General features: G+C 38.2%; 1 protein-coding gene across 5 annotated transcripts in view; it reads right to left on the bottom strand.

Annotated features, from left to right (window-relative positions):
• The window catches only part of PATJ (PATJ crumbs cell polarity complex component), a 417,617-nt gene that overhangs the window by 91,029 nt on the left and 302,916 nt on the right, over positions 1 to 23,672 (bottom strand). For all 5 annotated transcript variants that reach the window (XM_049879429.1, XM_049879433.1, XM_049879432.1 and 2 more), the window contains exons 30-31: positions 19,673 to 19,745; positions 6,893 to 6,985 (exon numbers count right to left, since the gene is read on the bottom strand). In XM_049879429.1, the coding sequence (XP_049735386.1) occupies positions 6,893 to 6,985; positions 19,673 to 19,745 (166 nt within the window). The remainder of the gene's footprint in view (positions 1 to 6,892; positions 6,986 to 19,672; positions 19,746 to 23,672) is intronic.

The following is a 23,672-nucleotide window of genomic DNA, read 5'->3' as shown; positions in this document are numbered from 1 at the left end:
TAAGTTTGAAATTTTATGTGGACCAAGCACATCAAGGTAGAAAGTAAAGAGTGCTTCTTAAATGTTGGTATTCTAGCTGGTAGGGGCTCTGAAATGGTAAAAAGCTCTGTCAGGTGCAGTGTGAATTTCCATGTCACAGCATTTAGGTTAGAGGCAAGTTAATTCAGGAACAACTCCTGCTTCCCCAGGCATCGTACTACCTTATAAATTCTAAAATCTCCACAAAGAATCCGCAGGTTGAATGCTACCTCGAGCTGAAACAATACTCTCATGTTTCTATTTTTGCCCCACAGGTCAGAAATTATTTCACAATGAAAGACAAAGAGTAAAGACAAAAACCACTAACAGTTTGAAAAATCTAAACATTTTTTAAAATGTTTGAAAAACCGAAAACGTTACTGAGGCTGCTGTATATTAACTAGGTCTGCAATGACAAATATCACTTGACATTTGGACTGTATTGTTGCTAAGCAGTTTTACAAAACAGAAAAAGAATGCTGGGTACATCTTTCCTGGGTATTTTCTAGTAGAGTTATCATGGGCTGCTGGCCACACTCTGAAAAGAATCTTGTTCTGAAGACTTGGATGGTTTAACAACTGCGTTTTAAATAGCTCTAAGCCTGCATACAGAGAACAGCTTTAAAAAACACAAAAAGCAAAAATGTGCATAATGGGGGCCAAAACAACAACAACAAAAAACAGTTGCCATGGAGTTGATTCCCACTCTTGGCGACCCCACGTGTGTCTGAGCAGAGATGTGCACCACAGAGTTTTCAAGTAGATCTCTAAGCCTTTCTTCTGAGAATCCTCAGCACGAACTCCAACATTCAACCTTTCAGTTAGCAGACAAGCACTTAACTGTTTGCACCACCGAGGGACGCCATACTGGGGGCAAGAGAAGTAAATTATTACACTTGTGACTCTCTATGGAAATTACTTGGTAAACACATACATTACACCTTGCTGAAGAGTCAAGCATGTTTATTTTATATGATGTTTAACAAGACAAAATATGAGAACATAAATTGTTGCTATCATCTCTTGCTGACCACCATTGCTGCAATGGATTCCTAACTAGTCCATCAGCATCCACCTGTCCAGTCTGATCACCACACTGCAGCTACAGCAAATTCTTGGAAAGTTAATCTAATTGCATTACCTCCCAAATCCCCCCATGGCTTACCACTGCTCATGGTCCTTAACATGGACTGCGCCAGCTTCGTTTCCATGGCACTAGTTCTGGCAACCAGGGACTTCCAGTACTTTCTGTTTGCCAGGCTCCCTGCCACGCCAAGGTTGCCTACAACCCAACTTTGTTTTTTTCCCCCATGGCTAGTTAGTACCAGCTTCTCCTTCAGATATCAGTTCAGTTGTCCTCAGGACAGTCCTCAGCTAACAAGGTCAAATCCCCCTGTTATATGTACTGTCACCACCAGGCACCTCTAACTCTAAGCTTTCATCAGAGTGGAGATTTCACTCTATTTGTGACATTGTTTGAATAAGGTCTCTCCCATGAAGACTGTAAGCAACTCGAGAGGCTGTGTCTATTTATGTCCAGTAGTATCTTCTCAGTATCTAGCTAAGTAAGGAGGAGAATGCAAGAATTTATAAGATAAATTCAGGCTTTACTTTTGAGGGGCAAAGAAACTGAGTCTTCCCTACTAGAGTGCAGATTATTGAACACTTGCAAAATATTGTAAAAGGTGGACAGACTACACACTAAGAATTCTGTGCCTAAAATCATATTATAGTTCTTTAACAGAATTCACAGAATTTCCAATCTGGATGGTTTCTTAGTATTTCTGATGTGATTTCAGTTAGTGGATTATCTGTATTCTTTCTTCTCCTCTTTCCTCTTCCTCCTGTTTTTCTTATTAAGATAAAAATAACATGTCATAAAATATACCCATTTAAAGTGAATTCAGTGATTTTAGTATATTCATTGAGTTACACAGTAATCCCACTCATTAGCAGTCAATGCTCATTCCCCTCCCAGCCCTATCCCCAACTTTAGGCAATGACTAGTCTACTTTCTAGCTCTATAGATTTGCCTATTCTGGACTTTCACATAAATAGATTCAGTCTTTTGTTCCTAATCTTTCACTTAGGATAATGTTTTTAGGGCTTATTCTTGTAACATGTTTCAAAACTTTATCATTTTTTATGGCTGAATAATGTTCTAATGTATATATACATATAACACATTTAGTTTATGCATCAGTAGATAGATGCTTGGGTCGTTTCTACTTTTTGACTATTGTGAAGACTGCTGCTATCAACATTTGTGTACTAATTTTTGTGTGGGCATATGTTTTCATTTCTTTTAGATATATATTGCAGGAGAAAGGAGTGTCAGTCTGCTTTCATAAATATTACAGCCTTGGAAACCCTATGGAGCAGTTTTACCATGTCTTACAGGGTCACTATGAGTAGGAATAGACTCTACAGCAACAGTTTTTTTTTTTTTTTTTTTTTGGTTTTGGATATGTATCTAGAAGAGGAATTTTTGGGTCATCTGGTAACTCTATGTTTTACATTTTGAGGAATTGCAAAGCTGTTTTCCAAAGCAGCTCTACCATTTTACATTCCCAAAAGCAATGCATGAGGGCTGCAATTCCTCTGCATCCTTGCCAATATTCGTTATTGCACGCCTTTTTGGCTATAGTCATCCTAGTGAATATGAAGAAGTGGTATCTCACTGCGGGTTAGTTTGCATTACTCTTACGGTTAATGATGTTGAGCATCTTTTCATAAGCTTATTGCCATTTGCATACCTTATATGGCGAAATGTCTATTGAAAATCTTTGCCCATTTTTTAATTGGGTTATTTGTCTTTTTATTATTTTGTTGTAAACTAGTTGTTTTTTAATTATTTTACTATAATTATCTATAACATTGAATGGAAAAGGAGACAGATTAGAACAAAAGAAACCAAATTGGTTTTAACATAAAAGCAGAAAATTATGGAATCAGATGGTGTTAGAGAGTCCAAGGCAGTGGCAAGGGCACAAGTTAGCACATTTATGAGAAGAAAACAGTCTGTGTCTTTTCCTTCCCTTCTCTCATCCCTTCCCACCTAACTACTGAGCTTCTAAAGACAGCAAACAGATGTGAGCACTTTCCCTTTAAGAAGCCCTCACAGTTTTGCTCATCACTGAATCCCCGGCACATAGCATTGTGCCTGACACACAAGGGAGAATCAATTAATATTTCTTTGAATGACCAGATCACATATTCTAAAAAAAAAAAAAAGGCTGCTTTGTGAACTACAAAAAAAAGGGGGGAGGGGTTTAGAGGTAAAAAGGACAGAGTTCAAGTCCCAGCCACGCTACTACCTACCAGCTGTGGGGTCTTAGGAAGAGGCTCTTAGTCTTAGGTCTTTATAAGCAGTGTGAATATGTACACTACTGGGTTAAAGAAGATAACCAGTATGAAAATGGCTAGCTTAGTGCATGGCACATGAGAGCTGTTTCCTTCATTTTATGAAACACCTGTTTGAAGATCTATATAACGATTTAGTTATTTCTGCCTCAAAAACCGAACCCGTCGCTGTCGAGTTGATTCTGACCCTATAGTGACTGAATGGACAGAGCAGAACTGCCCCACAGGGTTTCCAAGGAGCACCTGGTGGATTTGAACTGCAGACCTTTTGGTTGGTTCATAACCACTGTGGCATCAGGGCTCCACTGTCTCAAAAGTGCACATTATATTAACAGAGATGTTCCCAACATTATAAAAAACATAGCTTATATCCAAAAGATTAAAATTGTTTTTAGGATTCACGATCTTTTATGTCAGCAAGATACCAGGGAGTGAAGGACGCCTTAGAGTGAGTCCTAGCTCTCCCCATTTTCAGTTTTGTCATCTTTCAATAAGCAGATTGAGACCTTATCTATGAATCTAGGATAAATAAATCCTATTCTACTCTTTACACAGGGTTATTGTGGGGGATCAAATGAGATCACAAACCAACTAAATTCCATTTTAGAAAAAATTGAGATATTCAAAAATAATTAAGCTAATGAGATAATAGGTAAGACCTTGTTTTGCAAATTGTAAAGTTCTGAAAGTTTTTTTTTTAAGTTTCTTTCAAAAGACTTTAAAACATAGTCCTTACAGGCTCTCACCTAGATTTCGGAAATAGATTCCAGACACTTCCCTGCCTCCAGTCTCTCACAATTGAAATTTATGCTTCACAAATCACCATCTGATCCGTTGTCTAAAAACAATTTGTTTTCCCTTTAAAAATATTTTTGTGACATCTAATACCTACTGAAGTTATTATAAACTCCTTAACTGTATATCTGGGGGCTACTGAGATACGGACCAAAGCCAACAATAACTCAATAGTGGAAATAGAACTGGAGTATGCCTAGATCAAAGGCCTTGTAATGACAAGTAATCTTAGATAAGTAATTTAAATAGCTCTTTGGAGTATAGTTTCTCATAGGTAGCACCTTATAATACTTGCATCCGTCTAGCTAGTAATGGATGTTTATTGAGCAACTACTATATTTTTGGCACTGAGAATAAAAGGATGAGTAAATTATTATGCATAGCATGCAGTCCCTTCAGTTTTGTGATTCTATTGTTGAAATCTGATTGCCCACTGTTGCCCTACAAAGGTTCAATGCCTACTCATTACTCCATAATCCACATTGTTTGACTCACCTGGTAAACCCTCTCCTGCTTATGCCAACCATAGCAGTCGTTTGCCTGCTCATCTTTCAAGGTTCACCTTAAAAGCCATGTCTTTTAAGACACCTTCCCTAATCCCTGAATGGGATGGGACTCCTTCTTCCTTTGAACTCCTATAATGTTTAGTTTTTCGTTCTCTCACGCTAATACAGCCAGTACGCTTTTCCAGACACTAAGTCTATTATCCTCACTGATAACAGACTTAAGAGCAAGGGCTGTTTTCCTTCTGGTGACTCCTGTAGGGCCCAGCACAATGCCTGATAAGACATCTGCCCTCACAGGGAACAACCAAGAAATTTCTAGAGGGTTGGAGTTTACTGTTTTCATCTGTCTTGACATAAACTAAGGGTAAAAAGAGTCAAGGTCCATACTGATCACATGGTGTTCTCTGACAGGATATATCAGGCAACAATCCTAGTATGGTGTAGCAAGCAGAGGAATGCGTACCAGTCTTATAATAGAAATAATCAATGATTAGCAATGATAACAGTTATTAATACTTTATAACAACACATATTAGGTTGAACCATATGAAATTTTTACCTACAAAAATGACAATTTCATATGATTCATCCTAGTGCATTGCATATGTATTCTTTATCTCGCCCCACCTTGGCCACTCCTTTCAATGAGTTCCCATGAGGGCAGGGAGCTGTGCATGTTTTATTCACTGTTGTATTTCCAGTTCCTAGAAAATAATGGCACTCAGGAAGTATTCATTGGATTAATGGATGAATTTACTAAGAACGTGCTATTTGCCTTACACTTTGGTATGTGACTTACACTTTGTACACCATTTGCTTCCTCATAACATCCTTATTATTCTCATTCTTCCGATGAGAAAACTGAAGCTTGGAAAGGTCAAATAACTTGCCTAAGACCATACTCTTAACCACTACTTTATGCTAGGCTATTTACAGTTATGCTATAAAAGTTGTCAAAATTAGGACTACCTTTCCTCTTTTGACTAGACCATGCATAGATTCTACTGGGAACAGTGAGAAAAAAATTTTAGGATACAAAAAAAAAAAAAGAGGGTGGGAGAAGCAAATGAGGTGGGGAGAGATATGTCAATGGGTCTGGGGAAGCCCTTTATTCTTGGTGAAATACAGTATGAAACAATATCTAAAAATTATTCTCAGTCCTTCAGGTCCTGAAGGTGAGGCTCTTCAATTGTCTTGAGACTTGCACTCCCATATTTGGTGTTGACCTTGGAAACAAAGGGTAGGTGATAGATAGCTTTTGCCTGCAGCTTACAAGCAAGCCTCTTTGGTTCTACCGGACTCTTCCGGCAAGCAAGGGAGTGTTCTAACCCTTTTTATCACTTCCTCTGTGAGTGAAGTTGAGGATCCAATCTTACAAAATCCTGTTTCTTTATATGTGATACAAAGACTTTTTCATAGCTTATCTATGGGACTATAGTGTCAAAAAGAGCAAGTAAATATTACTTTTAAATGTGGGCGTTTTAATTTCAAAATTTGCTGATGTTACTCATTCCACCTTAGTGCAAATATGCAGTGTATCTTTCAGAAAGGGAACAGTGTGACCTTGGGGCATGCTATTCAAGAACAATGGTCGTAATCTAAATAGTCCCGCTCTTCTTGATGCTGTCTCAAGTCCCATGAAAGGTATTCCAAGAGTGGCTGATTATAATACTTACTCTTTCTGAAATGCCCTTCCCCTTCAGCCTGAAAGAACCAGTTCACTTTCTAGGACATGGGATCCAACCAGTCCCAATACATATTTTCTAACATTTGAATTAAGATAAATGATTTCTCAAACTCCCGAAAGTAAAATGAATGACTATGCTGTCATAATATCACGGTAACCCTCTTAGGTGATTAAGCCTTTGAAACACAGAGAAAAGAGCCCATGTTTCTTTCCAAAACCTGTAGTCTAACCCTGGAAGTGTTAGGCTGTACAAGCCCTAGCTGTATAGGAACCCAGTTTAAAAAGAGACATTGCTTCTTTAGTCCCAGACAGCACAATTCAAGTATGAAGATGAAGGTAGGACCCTATTTTTCAAAGTGAATGGGTTATTCACTATATGGAATCATTTCCCCTATTTCAGGGATCAAAGTTTCCAGAGAAGCAAACACAATATATAGTCCTTTCCAAGGGATAGAAGGTGGTACAAAATATAAATAATACACTCTTAAAAGAATACTGGATGAGAAGTACCCAGAATTCTCACCATTTTGGAGCTTTCACTGTCAGGCAATTGTTTAATACCAACTTCGAGACTGCCATCTTCTTCGCTACTAACAGGTTCGGTGCCACTCTGATCCTATGGAACATTAAAAAAGAAAATGGCAAAGATGTCATTCTTTAATCATACTGTACCAAACTGTACACATACTTCAGCACAGTTGCTTGTTTCACTGTTGTTTCCTCTCCGGAAGTCATTTTTGTTTTCTTCCCTTCTAACAGAAGCCCAATTCTTTTTCAGATACCTATTCTTCTGGCTCACAGATATGCCCTAGAGGAAGCTGAGTCCTGTTCTCTGTTCTCGGCCTGACTGCCTTAAGGTTAATTCCCTTCTTTTTGCAAATGAGCTTATCAGGAATAGACCCGTGACCCAAGTCTGGTCAATGAGACACAGACAGGTATGTGGGTGACTTCTGGAAAAGTTCTTCCTTGATCTTAAGAGAGAGACACAATAAGTCTCCATAAGTCTCCATACCTCCCAAATTAACAAGAAAGCATGAAGCAAAATGGCCGTGGGCAGCCATTCTACAACCATGCGGAAAACAGCCTTAGTTAGGATGAAGCTGACAGACACTATAGATGACATAACAAATATAAAAAGGTTGAAAGAACTGGTTCTTTATGTCAAAACTGGGCCACTAAATCAACCAATCCTGGAGTCTAGCCTTACCTTTAGCCAACATTATGGATTGAATTGTGTCCCCCAAAAAGATACATTGAAGTCCTAACCCCCATTACCTGTGAATGTGACCTTGTTTAAAAAAAAGGATCTTTGAAGATGTTATCAGTTAACAAAAGTTCATACTGGAGCAGGGTGGGTCCTACTTCCATTTGAGAGGAGAAGAGGCACAGGGACACACAAGAAAGGTGGCCATGTCGAGATGCACCTATGTGCCAACAAATGCCTTGAGATACCAGAAGCTGAGAGAGACTGAAAAAGATCTTCCCCTACAGCTTCTGGATAGAACATGGCCCTGCTGACCCCCTGAATTTGCACTCGTAGCCTACCGGATTGTGAGACAATAAATTTTAGTTGTTTAAAGCCACCCAGTTTGTACTATTTTATTACGGCAGCCCTAGGAAACTAATAGAGTCACCTTCTATGTGAGCTACTACATTTCCTTATTTCAGCAACTTGAGTCAGCTATTCTGTTACCTCCAACCAAAACGTTCTAAACTGAGGCACAGGATTCTAAACTGCTTGAGATAAGGAGCTGCTTGTTTATCTTGTTTATTTCTGAAACTCAAGTACCTAGTAAGGTGCCTGGCACATGGAAAGCACTTGACAAATACTGGTTGAAACAATGGATGAACTGAGTACTTGTTTTCTTGATGATGCTACTTTACAGCTGAATCCTTTAACTATGTTTAGTAAAATTGAGACATCTGGTAATAATAAGCTCCATTAAAATTCTAAAACATATTAGATATCTTCTCAATCGAGTTAATATATATAAAGTGTTATAGTTGTTTAATCAGAGATTTCTTTACTTCCTAGGAATATATAAGGGAGGATAAAGATGGTAATAAAGTATCTATATTGTACTTATCTGAATTTTTATTTTAAAACACCATCATCCAGGGATTGCCACACTATCGAGTGTGATAATGTGCAGAGAAAACAGCTCTGATTTTGAGGCATTTGACCTCATTCAAAATTTAAGAAATTAAAGCAAAGAGATAGCATTCTTTCGTCTATCAAATGGGCAAGAGAACATTCAGTAATGGTTATTTTGTAGGAAAACAAGAATTTTTACACAGCATTGAGAGAATTGTAAATTGAGATAACCTTTTCAAAATTAAAGCAAAAACATATCAAAATTTACATTGTGCCTATCTCTATACTAAAGAATCCTAGGAATATCTATGACAAATATAATTGCACAAGCATGCAAAGGGGTATTTATTGCAGCACCATTTGCAACAGCAGCAGGCAAAAAACATAAATGTCCACCAATAAATTATATTTAGTAAATTATGCTAACTGTATCCAGTGGGACACAAGGCAGCAGTCAAAAAGAAAGAACTGACAGGAAAGACATCCACAACCTACCATAGATGAAAAAAAAGCCAGATGCAAAACAACATATATACTGTGAATCCAGTATGAATACGTAGAGATATAAATACACATGCAGGGACAATAGCTATAACTACGCAAAACAATTTTAAAAATTGACGACTCCTAGGGAGTAGATTAGGGAATGGAAAAGTTTTGCATTCATTATTTCTACATGGTTTGATTAGGGAAAAGTAAAAATTAGTATGTATTACTTAAAAAAAAAAAGTTAAATGCAGTCAACTGTTTTTAGCTTTTTGTTGAGGCACACTCTTTATTCACGCACTGTCCCATGTAGTCCTTATAATAACTCTACATGAGTATGTACTATTGTGATCCTGATTCATGGATGAGAGAAATGATGGACTTTAGGTCACTTGCTAAAGAACTCCCAGCCAGGAAAATGTAGATCTAGGGTTCAAAGACAAGCAAGGCCATGCTCTTGACAACTATGCTCTTGTCCCTCTCTAATTCTTCCTTTCAGTATTAGGTGTTGGTAACTAATCTTATGGAAGAAGAGGTTCACAATCTTTTTCAGCGAATTTTAGGTAATCAAGAAGTTACCCCCCCCCCCCGCAAAAAAATGCCTGAGTTAAGAAATAAAGCTTGAAAATATATAGATTTTCAGCTACTTAGAGAGTAGATAAGATCTAGGAATAAAAAGAAAAAATTCTGAAAAAATGAATTACTTTTTCAAATATCCGTATTCAATCCATGAAAAAACGTTAACGTCCAAATTGCGTGCTGAGCTTGGTGCTGTAAGCTGCAGGGAACCCTGGAGAAGATAGGGTACCCAACTGGAGGTTCAAAACAGTCAGCGTTTGTAACCTCAGCACATTAGCTTGTAGAACAAACCCGCAGGTAGCTCCTCCAGGAACCTGGCAAATGGCTAGCTCCTGTGTCTCCTCCTGAGAGAAGATTTACACCAGGACAGTAGTCGGCTGATGTCATTCATCTAATTATGTATATGTTTCCTTGGGGAACAGAAATTGTCATTTAAATAAAAACATAAAAATCTTTATTTTTCCATTTCTCAGCAATTTGAGTGTAGTAGATTAAGATTTTCTTAATTTTTATCAAATGAATATTAAAATGGATATAAAAACAACTATTTGATGCTTCGACTTGGAAATTTTAACACGAGTGAGACACTTTAGGTTTTAAATAGTCTAAGCATTCTTTAAGATTTGAGTAAAAACTAGAAAGAATACCCTCCACATCTACACGCACATCTTAAACCTTGAAACTGGAGGCACAAATGAAGCAGAATTTACAATTCCACACCATGTCTCAAATGTGTCCCTTACTCCGTAAATCCTTCCCTTCTCCTTGTTGTTAGGTGCCATTGAGTCAGTTCCGGCTCATGGAGACCTTTTGTACAAGAGAATGAAACGCTGCCTGGTCCTGAATCATCCTCACAATTGTTCCTATGTTTAAGCCCATTGCTGCAGCCACTGTGTGGCCCTTATCTGGGAGGTAATCTCTTTTTCCTTTAAACTTCTGTCATTTTACCTTAACCTCCAAACATTTATCACATAGCATTTGTCACTTTTGTATCATAATTACACGTACAGAATTGAGCTCCCCAAGGAGACCGAGAGATCCTGGAATCCAACATCTGTGCCTCATGTACTTGCTTTGTCTGGTTACTTTTATATTCACCCTAGGTCTGCTTCATTCCAAAGTCCATATTCCTTTTAAGTGTACCATGCTCCCCTTCTAACACTTTTCTTCTGTTTTTAGTTATTGGTTTAGTCTGAGATAGCTCCATAGAGGAGGGGTTAAAGCCAAAATCCAGAGAGAAGAGACTTAGGTAAAACGGAAATACGAATTAAGAAAGGTTAGCAATAAAGCATTTACTTTTCTAGGATGGCTAAACATTACAAAAGAATGTTCATGTTTAAATGAGGCATAGCAAAGAACAATGCAGATTTTGTCCTGAGAACGGAATGGCTCATGTCGTAGAGTCTTCAAAATATCCCCACTCACCAGGAGCTTAGAAAACAGCAACCAGTCAGCAATGGGAAGGGAAACTAGGTCAGCAAGCATGGTTGGTTTCTAAGGCACAATTGTATCACAGTGGTTTGAAGACCATCTGGCTGACGGATGGTGGCCCATTGACACCTAAGATGACTCAGCTGATCCAGGCAGCTGAGTGTCCCCTTCCTGTCTTACTGATCTTCAAACCACCTGTCCAAAGCTGCCTGCTCAGCCAAGGGTGCTCAAGCAGAATGACCTTTCCCCATGAAGACCACAGTCAGTAGATTCCACTGTGAATTATGTTTTATAGATGAAGGAAAGCAAAAGGCAAGGTCCTTGATTGTGCGTTTAACCCAGCCTTTACAAAAAGACTGGGAAGAAATGTTCAATCCCCCTAGAGAAGTCTTTTTAAATCTTCAGAAAGTTAGTCATTCCCTCCCCTGGGCTCCTCTATGTAAAGTGATGATAAATTTTTTTTTCTCCCCGTATTCACTAAAAAACCCGTTAAACCCGTTGCTGTCGAGTTGATTCCAACTCAAAGTGACCATATAGGACAGAGTAGAACTGCCCCACAGGGTTTCCAAGGAGCAGCTTGTGGATTTGAACTGCTGACCTTTTGTAAGGTTATGACCTTATGTAGCTCATAACCACTGTACCACCAGGGCTCCATATTCACTAACTAGTTGCCACCAAGTCAGTTCTGACTTATGACGACCCCATGTGTGTCAGAGTACAACTGTACTCCATAGAATTTTCAGTGGCTGATTTTTTGGAAGCAGATCATGAGGTCTTTCTTCCAAGGCACCTCTGGGTGGATGTGAACTGCCAACTTTCCGGTTAGCAGCTGGACATGTTAACTGTTCGCACCACTCAGGGACTCTTCATATGCACTACTTGCCTTGGATTTCTCCCACATTAGACAGTGAGAACCTGGAGCTGTAATTATGTTATTACAGTTGGGAGTGGGTTCTCAAGAAATGTGAAACTACAGGCAGTCCCTGGGTTACGAATGAGATTCATCTTTACATCTGTCTTTAAGTGGAATTTGTAGGTAAGTCAGAACAGGTACATAAGTTCTTATTTAGCATCAGTCAAATATCTGTCTTAGTATATAGCATATATTTTACCTTTCTATGCATATAAAACACTTAAGAAACTGTTCCGAACCTCACAATGGTTTCATGGGTGTCACAAAGTAGTACCTGTGCTTGATATTATAAACCACTGTATTTAATTCAAATTTTAAATATAATAGGATTTATGGCATTCTGTTCTTAAGTACAGGCTATCCATAATTCAGATGCTCGAATTGCCCATAATTAAGGGCTTTATTATGACTGGGAAAACATTTCTGCTCAGGTAAATGTTCAGTGTTCTTTCCTCATTTAACATGACAAAAGAGTATATTAGTATATATAACTGTTTTCCCTTTTAACTGATTTAAGATTTGACTAAGCAAAGTATATTTAAAAAGAGAACCTACTATATTTCACTGATACAAAGTTCTTCTTTTTTTAATAAAACTTATGTTGGCTTATATTTCATCATTCCATGGTTCCTAAATCCAATCCCTCTTCAAAAAAATCACAGAATGATGTATTAGTCTCATTGCCAGCCTAAATTCACAAATATTTCTTTCTGCAAAGCCATATTTACTAGATGTGACAAACTGAATTTGTTCCTTCTACCCCCAGTCATAAACGCATTTACCAGGCTACTCGGAATTCCAGAAAGGCTATGCACAATTAAAGATAAAACAGAAATTGTGATAATTAAACTCCCTGCCTAATCTAACTCTCTATTCTTTATGAGGTCTCTCCGTTATTTCATTTAGTATTGAAAAAAACATGACTTCTGAGAAAAAGATAAAAAATTAAAGTTCTTGCTTTTATAAGGATATTTTGAAAGATTCAGCCTGACTTGTCAAGGAATGGAATAAATATCTTGAAAGCCAAGTATACTTGAGCCCTCATTACATCTTATGAAATCACTGCAGTGGCTTTCTAATTGGACTTCCCATTTCAAGACACCTTTGGTGTTCCTTTTAGACTAATTTACAGAAGTAGAGCCCTGATCTGACTACTTCGTTGTTCAACAGCTCAAAGTGCTTAAAGCATGAAATTCAAACTTTCTGAGATTTAAATTCAACTCTCTAATTTGACCTCAATTTATTTTTCTAAACTTATCTTCTATTATTTTCTTTAATAAACCTTGCACTGGGGAGTAAGTGGTCAAGAAGACAATTAACCTGGCCCTTGAGATGCATACAATTTAGTGTGGTGCTTAGGGTTTTAAATGTTTAAAACAACAAGATAATATGAAGGAAATACGAGTAACAAAGCCCTAGCTGGAAAAGCCAAAACCCATTGCCGTCAAGTGGATTCCAACGCATAGTGACCCTATAGGACAGAATAGAATTGTTCCATAGAGTTTCCAAGGTTGTAATCTTTATGGAAGCAGACTGTCCCATCTTTATGCATCAGAGTGACTGGTGGGTTTGAACAGCTAAACTTTCAGTTAGCAGCCAAGCGCTTAACCACTGCACCATCAGGACTGGAAAACTCACTGAGAAATGGGTCCCTCTTTATAAGCCCCAGGTGACATCACACAAAGGACAAAGGATAATTTTTACTTTGTAAATGAATTGTGAGTATTTAACTATGAAGGGAGTGAAGATTATTGACCGGAATGGTGTGGATGAAGTTGGTCACAATAATTGTACCTCATATTTGAATGCTATTATAATCCAGACCCATGCTTATTATTCTGTATGTATTATTTTATTCATTTTGGTCATAGAGAACTTCTTAGAAGATTACAGAAAACAATTCTTCAAAAAATTGGTAGTTGCGAATTAACCATGAAGTGGGAAGGCAGCCCAGATAGAAAGGACAATAGGAGCAAAGACATAAAGGTGGGAGAGATCAAGATATGTGGGGGAAAAAAATCAACAGATATATATGGAGTGTCCAGAACATTTTTATGTATTAACAAGAAAAGAAGGTTGATAAATATGGTTGTAGAGGTAAATAAACCCATAAAAAACCCATTGCTGTTGAGTCAATTTCGACTCATAGCGACCCTATATACAAAGGCTTAATTCAAACCTAAGAAGTGAAGATTTGGTCTGACAGGCAAGGGGCGGGTATGGAACACTTTTGAGCAAGATGTCAAACACACTGAAGTGATAAGGAAAAAAAAAAAAGCCTGTGTTGTATGTAACTGTTGAAAAATGGAAGATCATGGAGGCTAGGAGATCTGCTCAACGGCTGCAATACTATAACTATCTAAAAAATCTAATACCTACATTAAAAAAAAACCCTATAGATATCTAAAAAAATCTAATAAAATGAGTTCTTACTGTGTGCCAGGAATAGTGTTATTTTATAAACATAATTTAATTCTTCCCCCAAATCCATAGAATTAATTATTATTACCAAGCCCATTTTAAAAGTGAGGAAATGAAACGCTTTACATCTTAAATGGTCCAGATTCATTCTACTAATAATGGCAGAACAAAGATTAGGACTCAGATGTCTGACTTCCAAGATGAGGTTCTTAATTACTGTGCCATACACCTGCCTAAGGGTATTGCAGTAGAAATGCTAATAATGTCTTACAAATGTACATAGCTGCATGGATTACAAAGTACATTTACCGACATTTAGTAGTTAATCCTCATAACTACCTGTTGGCAAAGGCAGGGGAAGCTATTAACCCGGCTTACAGAAGACGAGACTTTGAGAGGCTGTCTTTACCAAGGTCATACATCCAATGGTTAGAGCCAAGGTGAGAATCTGCACCTTCAAACTTCTCATTCAGTGTTCTACTAGCATTCTTGTTCACTCTACTGGCACACAACTCATGAAACAATTTTGTTTTCTACTCTATCCCTGGCATCCAGAACTGTGCCTGACATATAATACGGCTCAATAAATATCTGCAGAATAAATGAATGAGTACGAGATGCCGTTATTATACTAATAAAAACCCAAACAAACCTCTTCCAACTCATAGCAACCCTACAGAAGTACTATTCAATTGTGCTTAATTATTGTCACCAGATATAATTTAATAATCACATGGCTGTATTTGCTCTATTTGGTTATGATTTAAATGGACAACAATATGCTAGAAACCCTAGTAGCATAGTGGTTCAGTGCTACGGCTGCTAACCAAAAGGTCGGCAGTTCAAATCTACTAGGCACTCCTTGGAAACTCTATGGGGCAGTTCTATTCTGTCCTATAGGGTAGCTATGAGTTGGAATCGACTCAATGGCAATGGGTCTGGTTTGCCTTTTTTTTTTTTTTTAAGCAATATGCTGGATAGGAGTTATGCTTAGGCATTCACTAGGAAAGAGTTGTAGGGGAGAAGGGCTTATCCAGAAGGGCTACAAAGACAAATGGGAAGGGATGAGGAAGCATTTGGGGAATCAGAGCATATCTGTGCACTTTATACACCATCCACAGAAGGGCTATCACTCATCACCTGGTGGCAGTTACCAGAGGTCAACAGTCCAGAGAAGGAACCAAAACTAAAAAGCCCTCTTGAGAATATAATTCAAATTGTGATGGTACAATAGAAACATCACATAGTATATCCTTTTAGAGAAAAGTATTTATTATTTATTTTTAAATTCAAATGTGATTTAATTATTTTTGAAAAGGAAATGAAATAATGGCACATTCAAATTTGATTTAAATAGTGTGAGAAGGTTCTTGAAACTTAACACTGGCATTATTCATTATTTATATTTTATATATGTTACTAGTCTGCTTTATTTAAAAATAAAATCAGTCTTTTAAATTTTCAAAATATGATGACTTACTGTGAATGACATCAGGTTATTTTTCTGACTTATAGCTACTGATGCTGCAATGATTAAGGTATTAGTAAACTTTATTAATTTTTTACAATTGACTTAATAACCATTTCCTTAGTTATTACAGAAACATTTTTGTAGTTAATACAATTCAAAACATGAAAACAATACCTACTTTTGTGTAATATACTTAAATATTGAGGATATAATACACTTAAACGTTTGAATAAATAAACAGTCCATATTTATTGAACACTTACTTTGTGCCATGTGCTGTTCTAAGTGCTTTATATACATTATTTCCCTTACACTTTATGGCAACTCTATAAAGATTCGGTGATAAAACCCCCAGGGGCAGATGAGGAATAGCATAGCTTTTAACGGTATGTTATTTAATCTCTCTAAGCCCCAGTCTCTACTTTTGTAAAGTAGAAAAATGAGAATACTGTCTCATAGTCTGAATGGAAGTGTGACATAGGACAGCATATTGAAAACATCCACAATAGGGCCTGACATAGTAGATACTATATCCAATCATTGAGCCCTGGTGGTGCAGTAGTTACGCACTCGGCTGCTACCAAAAGGCCAGCAGTTTGAACCCACCGGCAGCTCCTCAGGAAAAAGATGTGGCAGTCTGCTTCTGTAAAGATTACAGCCTTGGAAACCCTCTGGGGCAGTTCTACTCTGTTCTGTAGGGTCGCAATGAGTCAGAATCAACTGTATAGCAACAGTATTATATTCGGCTATCCTCTTATCCTATAAGTGCTGCCCTTTCAATAAGAAGGGAGCAGAAAACAGCCCTTGAGTATAGACTAGAGAAGATATGCTGTTGACATCACAAGTCATTTCTGTCAGAAGAAAACAAAGTAACCCAAACCAAACCAAACTGAGGACCCCAGAAACTGTCCTCCAAAACTAAATATTAACACCAACAGTACACATTTCCCTACTCTAAGTCACAAAAGCTAGGTCTCACAAAAGCTTTATAACTTCGAGATAGATTAGTTTTCTTGGCCACTATACAGGTACTTCTCTTTTGCACTGAGAAAAAAAACACATGCAGTAAAAGAAAAATTTAATTCCTCAGGGATGATATATTGATGGGAACATTCATAAGTCAACAGTATTATAGGAAGAAAGATTTATATGAAATTCTATAGATACAAGAATTAGGAATTAAGTACTAACATTTATTGGGTAGTTGTCACGTGCCAAGCACTGTGTGAAGTAATACACACACACACACCTATTTTAATCTTAAAAAGAGATGGAAACTACTGTTACCTCCCTAGATAAGGGAGGGTTGAGGAGGTTAATGTCACTACCCAAGGTCACGCTTACAGTGAATTTTAGTGTTAGGATTTGAACTGAAATAGTCTGAGGAGCCCTGGTGGTGCAGTTGGTAAGCGCTCGGCTCAGCAGTTTGAACCCATCAGCTGTTACGAAGGTAAATGCTGTGGCATTCTGCTTCCGTAAAGATTTACAGCCTTGGAAACCCTATGGGGAAGTTCTACCTATAGGGTCACTATGAGCCTGAATCAACTCAAAGGCACCTAACAGGCTCTGGGGCCCATCCTCCACCACCATGCTAACTGCCCACCTTAGGTCTTAATTAGAATGAAAATATCTAGTGCTGACAAGGCTGTGGCTTGATAGCTATGGTTGGGGAGGCACTATGTATCACTACAATCTTTTTAGGTAATAAGTGGTAATTTAGTTTAAAACTTTAACCATATACGGTTTTTGACTCAGCAATTTTAAATTGGGACTCTATGCTAAAGAAATAAAAGTACTATGCAATGACTGATACACAAATTTTGGTACTGTTTTTACTGGGAAAAAACACTGGAGATCATTTGAATGTCAATCAATTGGAAAAAATATAAATCATGATAGACTATATTAAAAATATGTCATTGGAAACATACTTACTGACCCAGAGAGATGACCACTACATATGTTAAGTTTAAAAAAAAAAAATCCAGGTTTCTTTTAAAACAAAGAAGGATGCATAATGGGCATCTTGAACTTAACCTATTCAAAACAGAACTCTTAATTTCTCTTCCCTGCTGAAAAACAGCTGTTCTTCAATGAAGTGTAGTAAATGGCACCATTATCCACCCAGCTGCTCAAGCCAAAAATCTAGGTTCCTCCGTGATGCTCTATTTTTCCCTCAGCTCCCACATTTAATCAATCAAGTCTGACTTAACCACCAAAATCTGTTCTGATTTTCTTTGCTTCCACTGCCAACACCTCATCTAAACCACAATCAGGTCTCACCTGGGCTTCTGTCGTCCAGTGAATTGCTTCTACCTTACTGCAATCCATTCTCTACTTAAACAACAAAAACCAGACCCAAAGTTGCCCTCGAGTTGGTTTCGACTCATAGGACAGAGAACTGCCCCGTAGGGTTTCCAAGAAGCAGCTGGTGGATTCGAACTGCCAACCTTTTGGTTACCAGCTGAGCTCTTAACCACTTCGCCACCAGGGCTCCTTAGCAGCCATTTAAAATTGTAAAGCAGGCTACCTTATTCCTCTGTTTAAAACCTTCCAGTGACTTCTACTGCAGATAGAATAAAATTCAAACTTCTTATTCTTTTAAAGTCTCTCTCTCTCTCTCTCCGTCCTCTGTCATATTCCACTTCTTTTTCTGGCTACCAATATGTTCCCAGCCACATTCTTCAAACATCTCAAAATGTCACACTCATTCTTGCTTGAGAGTTTTCTGTCTCCTCTGCAGGAAAGCTCTTCCCCCTGATTTTTGTATTCTGGCTCCTTCTTATCATTTAGATCTCATTTAAATTTCATCTTGTGCAAGAGACCTTCTCTATGACTAATCAAAGTGGTCACCCGATTTTGTCTGCAAGGCACTGACTACTATCTGACAATTCTCTCAGTTTATTTATTTGTTAATTTCTTATCTTTCTCCCCTCTTTACAATCTAAGCTGAACCATGGCAAGAAGACTACTCACAGCTATATCTCTAACACCCAAAATAGTGTCTGACATATAATATGCACTCACTGAATATTTTCTGAATGAATAAAAATAATGTATTATATAACTGATTTTTTTTGAACATTTTATTATGCTCTTTAGGTGAAGGTTTACAGAGCAAATTAGTTTCCCAATCAATAATTTATAAACACATTGCTCCATGAAATTGGTTATAATCCCCACCATGTGTCATCACTCTCCCCTTTACCACCCTAAGCTCCCTGTTTCCATTCATCCTGTTTTCCTGCCTCTTCCCACCTTCTGATCTTTGCTTTTGGGGAGATGTTGCCCTTTAAGTCTCATACAGGTTACTGCTCTAAGGAGTACTTTCCTCATGGGTGTTACTGTTTATTTTATAGGTCTCTTATTTGGGTGATCTCCAGGAGTGGCTTCAGTTCCTAGTTAGAAGGGTGTCTAAGGACCTTCGTCTCAGGGGTTCCTCTAGCCTCTATTGGACCAGTAAGTCCGGTCTTTCGTATGAATTTGAATTTTGTTCTACATTTTTTTTCCCCACTCTAACAGGGACCTTATATTGTGATCCTGGCCAAAGTGGTCAGTGGTATTAACAGGGAACCATCTAATTCTTCTGGTCTCAGGCTAGTGGAGGCTGTGATTCCTGTGGTCCGTTAGTTCCTTGGACTAATTGTTTCCTTGAGTCTTTGATTTTTTTCACTCTACTTTGTTCCGGAAGGAAAGACACCAATAGTTTTCTGACTAAATTTTTACTAAAAAAAAGGACCCTATATACACCTGTTTATCTTTGTTGTAGAAACAAAGAGTTGGAGAGATACTAAACAGTAAGCATTAACTTGAAAAGCCTATGGAGCAGTTCTACTTTGCATACATGGAGCCACGAGTAGAAATCGACCGGACAGCACCTAACGACAACAATTAGGAGCCACCTTACCTCAACAGAAGATGGGGAACTTGACGGTAATGGGAAGGGAGCAACAGCCATCTGATTGACTGCATCTTCATTTCTGTGAAATGTTAAAATAGGCAGAATCAGTACACATTAAATGTTAAGTTTCTGGTTCAAATTACAATCACTTCCTTGGTTCTCAGTTGGAAATGCACTGTAGAATAAAAAAATAAACATGTACTGGTTCAAAGCATACAAAGCTAACAGGGACAATAAGACGTATTACTCAAGGTATAGTAAAATACAATTATTAGTGACAAATAATGATGATGCTAAGAGTTAACCAAATCCCACTTAGTAAGTCAGGCACTACAGAGGATAATTTTGGAAAGGCATCAATTCTTTCCATGCTATGGAGTATAAATTTTTCAAATGGGTGTATGTAACCTTTAGGCCCCATTAATGTCTAGAACATCTTGTTCTTTGAACTGGAAAGGCTTTCAGCCTCCTCACTTGGCTTCTTAGTTCTCCCAAATGAAAGATGACAAGATGTGTACAAGGGGCCCTGCATGGGTGATGCTGTGAGGAGGAGTGATGGAAGGGGAGAGAGCAGAGATCCAGACAGTCAATGTGTTGAAGGTTAGGTTAGGTTAATTCTACTTCTCATTATCCTCACTGGAGCAGAGCAGGTGGGGGTAGAACCTGATTACCAGGGTGATAGGCACATAACAGCTCCTAGAAGATCAGTTATGACTTTTGAGGGGCTACTTCCACCACATTTACTGGCAAATGGTAGGCAGTGGTTCTGTGAGAGATGATAACTATCCTTTGCTATTCATTCATAATACAGGACCAATATTATCAATTATTTCAAATTTATATGAAACGTTTGACTTTATATTTCACAGTATAAACCAAGGAAGCTGACAAAAATGCTTCTTCCTGGTGTGTAAAGATCTAAGACTCTTCACAGATCTATCTCTCCAGATGTTCAGTGTATCTAGAATAACCTCGATGGACTTTAGAGGGCACTCAAAATCCAGCCCCATTTTATTTTTTTTATTTCTTACCCACTGGACAGTGAGTGCATTGACCTGCATCATTCTGGCTTTGGTGCTTAACCGTATCACTGCCTTTACCAGAAATGCCTTTCTTTATTCAATTTATACCCTGCCCACTATATTCCAGTGTGAGTGCAATAAACTTTATCAAGTGAATTATTTCCTTGAGTTCAAAGATTATCTCTATATTTATGTCTTCCCAATTTATATATTTAGCCTAGATCTTTGTCTGAGCTTAAGATCTGCATATCCAACTCCTACTACACACCTCCACTAGATGTCTTACAAGAGACTCAAATAAAATAAAGCCCTTTTGGGTTTATCCCACTTAGTCCCCAGATGGTTTTAGAACTAATCCTCCACACCTGAGTAAATGTCAACAACATCTGCCCAGTTGTTCAACCAGGAACTGAGGAGTCATTCTTGAAACCTCTCACCCCTCATCTGTACATTCAATCCATCGACAAGTCTTGTTGATTCTACCTTCTTAACATAGTTTGAAACTTTCTATGTCTTCTTATCCTATCCTATCGCAAGCCATCTTTACTTCTCACCTGAACGAATGTTAAGAGCATCCCATTTGGTCTCCCCACTTCCACTCTTTCCTCCTCTCTCTAGTCTATTCTTCATGCAGCAGAGTTGTGGTCAACACATATGAATAGGATTATATTTCTATCCCCAGTATAAAATCATCCTGTGGATCTTTTTTGTATTTAGGATCAAGACCAGACTGTTAATGTGCCTACAAGGCCTTGAGCAATCTGGCTTCTGCCCCTTTCTCAGAAAGTCTTTCAGCCTCCTCACTTGGCTTCTTAGTTCTCCCAAATGAAAGATGACAGGATGTGTACAAGGGGTCCTGCATGGGTGATGCTGTGAGGAGGAGTGATGGAAGGGGAGAGAGCAGAGATCCAGACAGTCAATGTGTTGAAGGTTAGGTTAGGTTAATTCTACTTCTCATTATCCTCACTGGAGCAGAGCAGGTGGGGGTAGAACCTGATTACCAGGGTGATAGGCACACTATGCTTCACCACAGCCACACTGGCTTTCTTTCTATTTCTCAGCTGAGCCAAGATACACACAGCTCAGGTCCTTCTCTTACTCTATTCTCTTCTGTTCTGCATGGCTATCACCCAAATTATTTGTCTGATTTACTCCTGTTTCCTCCCTTCATTGCTCACCATAAATGTCCCTTCCTGAAACAAGCCTTCCAGGACCTCCATTACATGCTTACATCACCCTATGAAATGATGGCATTCATACTTCTGTTTCTTTCGTAATTTACATACTTGATTTGTATGAACATTTTTCCTTCAAGTCTATCTGTCCCTCTAGACTGTAAGCACTTCAAATACAGGACTCATGCTCTTCCTACTCTCTATTACATATCTAGAGCAAACACAATGCCTGACAAATGGTTTGCACTTATATACTCATTTTAAAAAAGGAATGAATGAGATGAAATGTAATAATGACTAACTTCAACAAAGAAACAGAAAGGTATGAGTCTGAGGCCCATCCCTGGCACAGTAGCTAGCTGTGGGACTTTGAAAAACATCACTCTCAGAGTCTTAGTTTCCAAATCTCTTAAGTGGGTAGTTTGAACTAAGTTGGTGTAAATTCTTAGTGGAATGAGACAGAGTATAAATAAAGAGGTAGATACATATATCTTTTTAGAGATAATACACCAAGAAGTATTTTACAATGTGCAACTATTTCAGGAGGGAGCATATGATCAAGAGCAGATGGTATTAAGGGAAGAAGACCAAGTTGCAGGGAAGGCACTGGAGAAAAACAAGGTACCAAGAATTGATGGAAGACCAATTGTGATGTTTCAACAAACGGATGTGATGCTAGAAGCACTCACTCTATGCAAAGAAATTTGGAAGACACAGCTACCTGATCAACCAACTGGAAAAGATTCACATTTGTGCCCGTTCCAAAGAAAGGTGATTCAACAGAATGCAGAAACTATCAAACAGTATTGTCATGGATTGAATTATTCCCCCACAAAATGTGTCTATCTTTTGGCTGGGCCTTGATTCCCCATATTGTGTGATTTTCCTGTATGTCATAAATCCTGCCTCTATGATGTTAATGAGGGAGGATGGGTGGCAGTTGAGTTAATGAGACAGGACTCAATCTATAAGACTGGATTGTGTCTTGAGGCAATCTCTTGAGATATAAAAGAGAGAAGGAAGCAGAGAGACAGGGGAACTCATGACACCAAGAAAGCAGTGCTGGAAGCAGAGCGTGTCCTTTGGACCCAGGGTCCTTGTGCAGAGAAGCTCCTAGTCTGGGGGAAGATTGATGAGAAGGCTGACAGAAAGAGAAAACCTTCCCCTGGAGCTGACACCCTGAACTTACTGTGAGAAAATAAATTTCTCTTTGTTAAAGCCATCTACTTGTGATATTTCTGTTATAGCATAGCAGCGGTAGATAACTAAGACAATCATTAATATCACACACAAGTAAAACCTTGCTGAAGATAAGTCAAAAATGGTTGTAGCAGTACATCAACAGGGAACCAGAAATTCAAGCCAGATTCAGAAGAAGACACGGAACAAGGGATATCATTGCTGATGTCAGGAAGATCTTGGCTGAAAGCAAAGAATACCAGGAAGATGTTTCCCTATGTTTTATTGACTATACAAAGGCATTCAACTGTGCAGATCATAAAAAATTATGGATAACACTGAAAACAATGGGGATTCCAGAAGAGTTAATTGTCCTCATTAGGAACCTGCACTTAGACCAAGATACAGTCATTCGAACACAGCAAGAGGATACTGCGTGGTTTCAAATCAGTGAAGGTGTGTGTCAGGGTTGTATCTTTCACCATACTCAATCTGCATGCTAAGCAAATAATCCCACAAACTGGACTATATTAAGAAGAATGCGACATCAAGATTGGAGGAAGACTCATTAAACAACCTGTGATATGCACATAACACAACCTTCCTTGCTGAAAGCAAAGAGAACTAACT

The sequence above is a fragment of the Elephas maximus genome, chromosome 3 (genome assembly GCF_024166365.1).
Source record: "Elephas maximus indicus isolate mEleMax1 chromosome 3, mEleMax1 primary haplotype, whole genome shotgun sequence".
Taxonomy (NCBI): domain Eukaryota; kingdom Metazoa; phylum Chordata; class Mammalia; order Proboscidea; family Elephantidae; genus Elephas; species Elephas maximus.
This window is presented reverse-complemented; position numbering and strand designations above follow the sequence as displayed.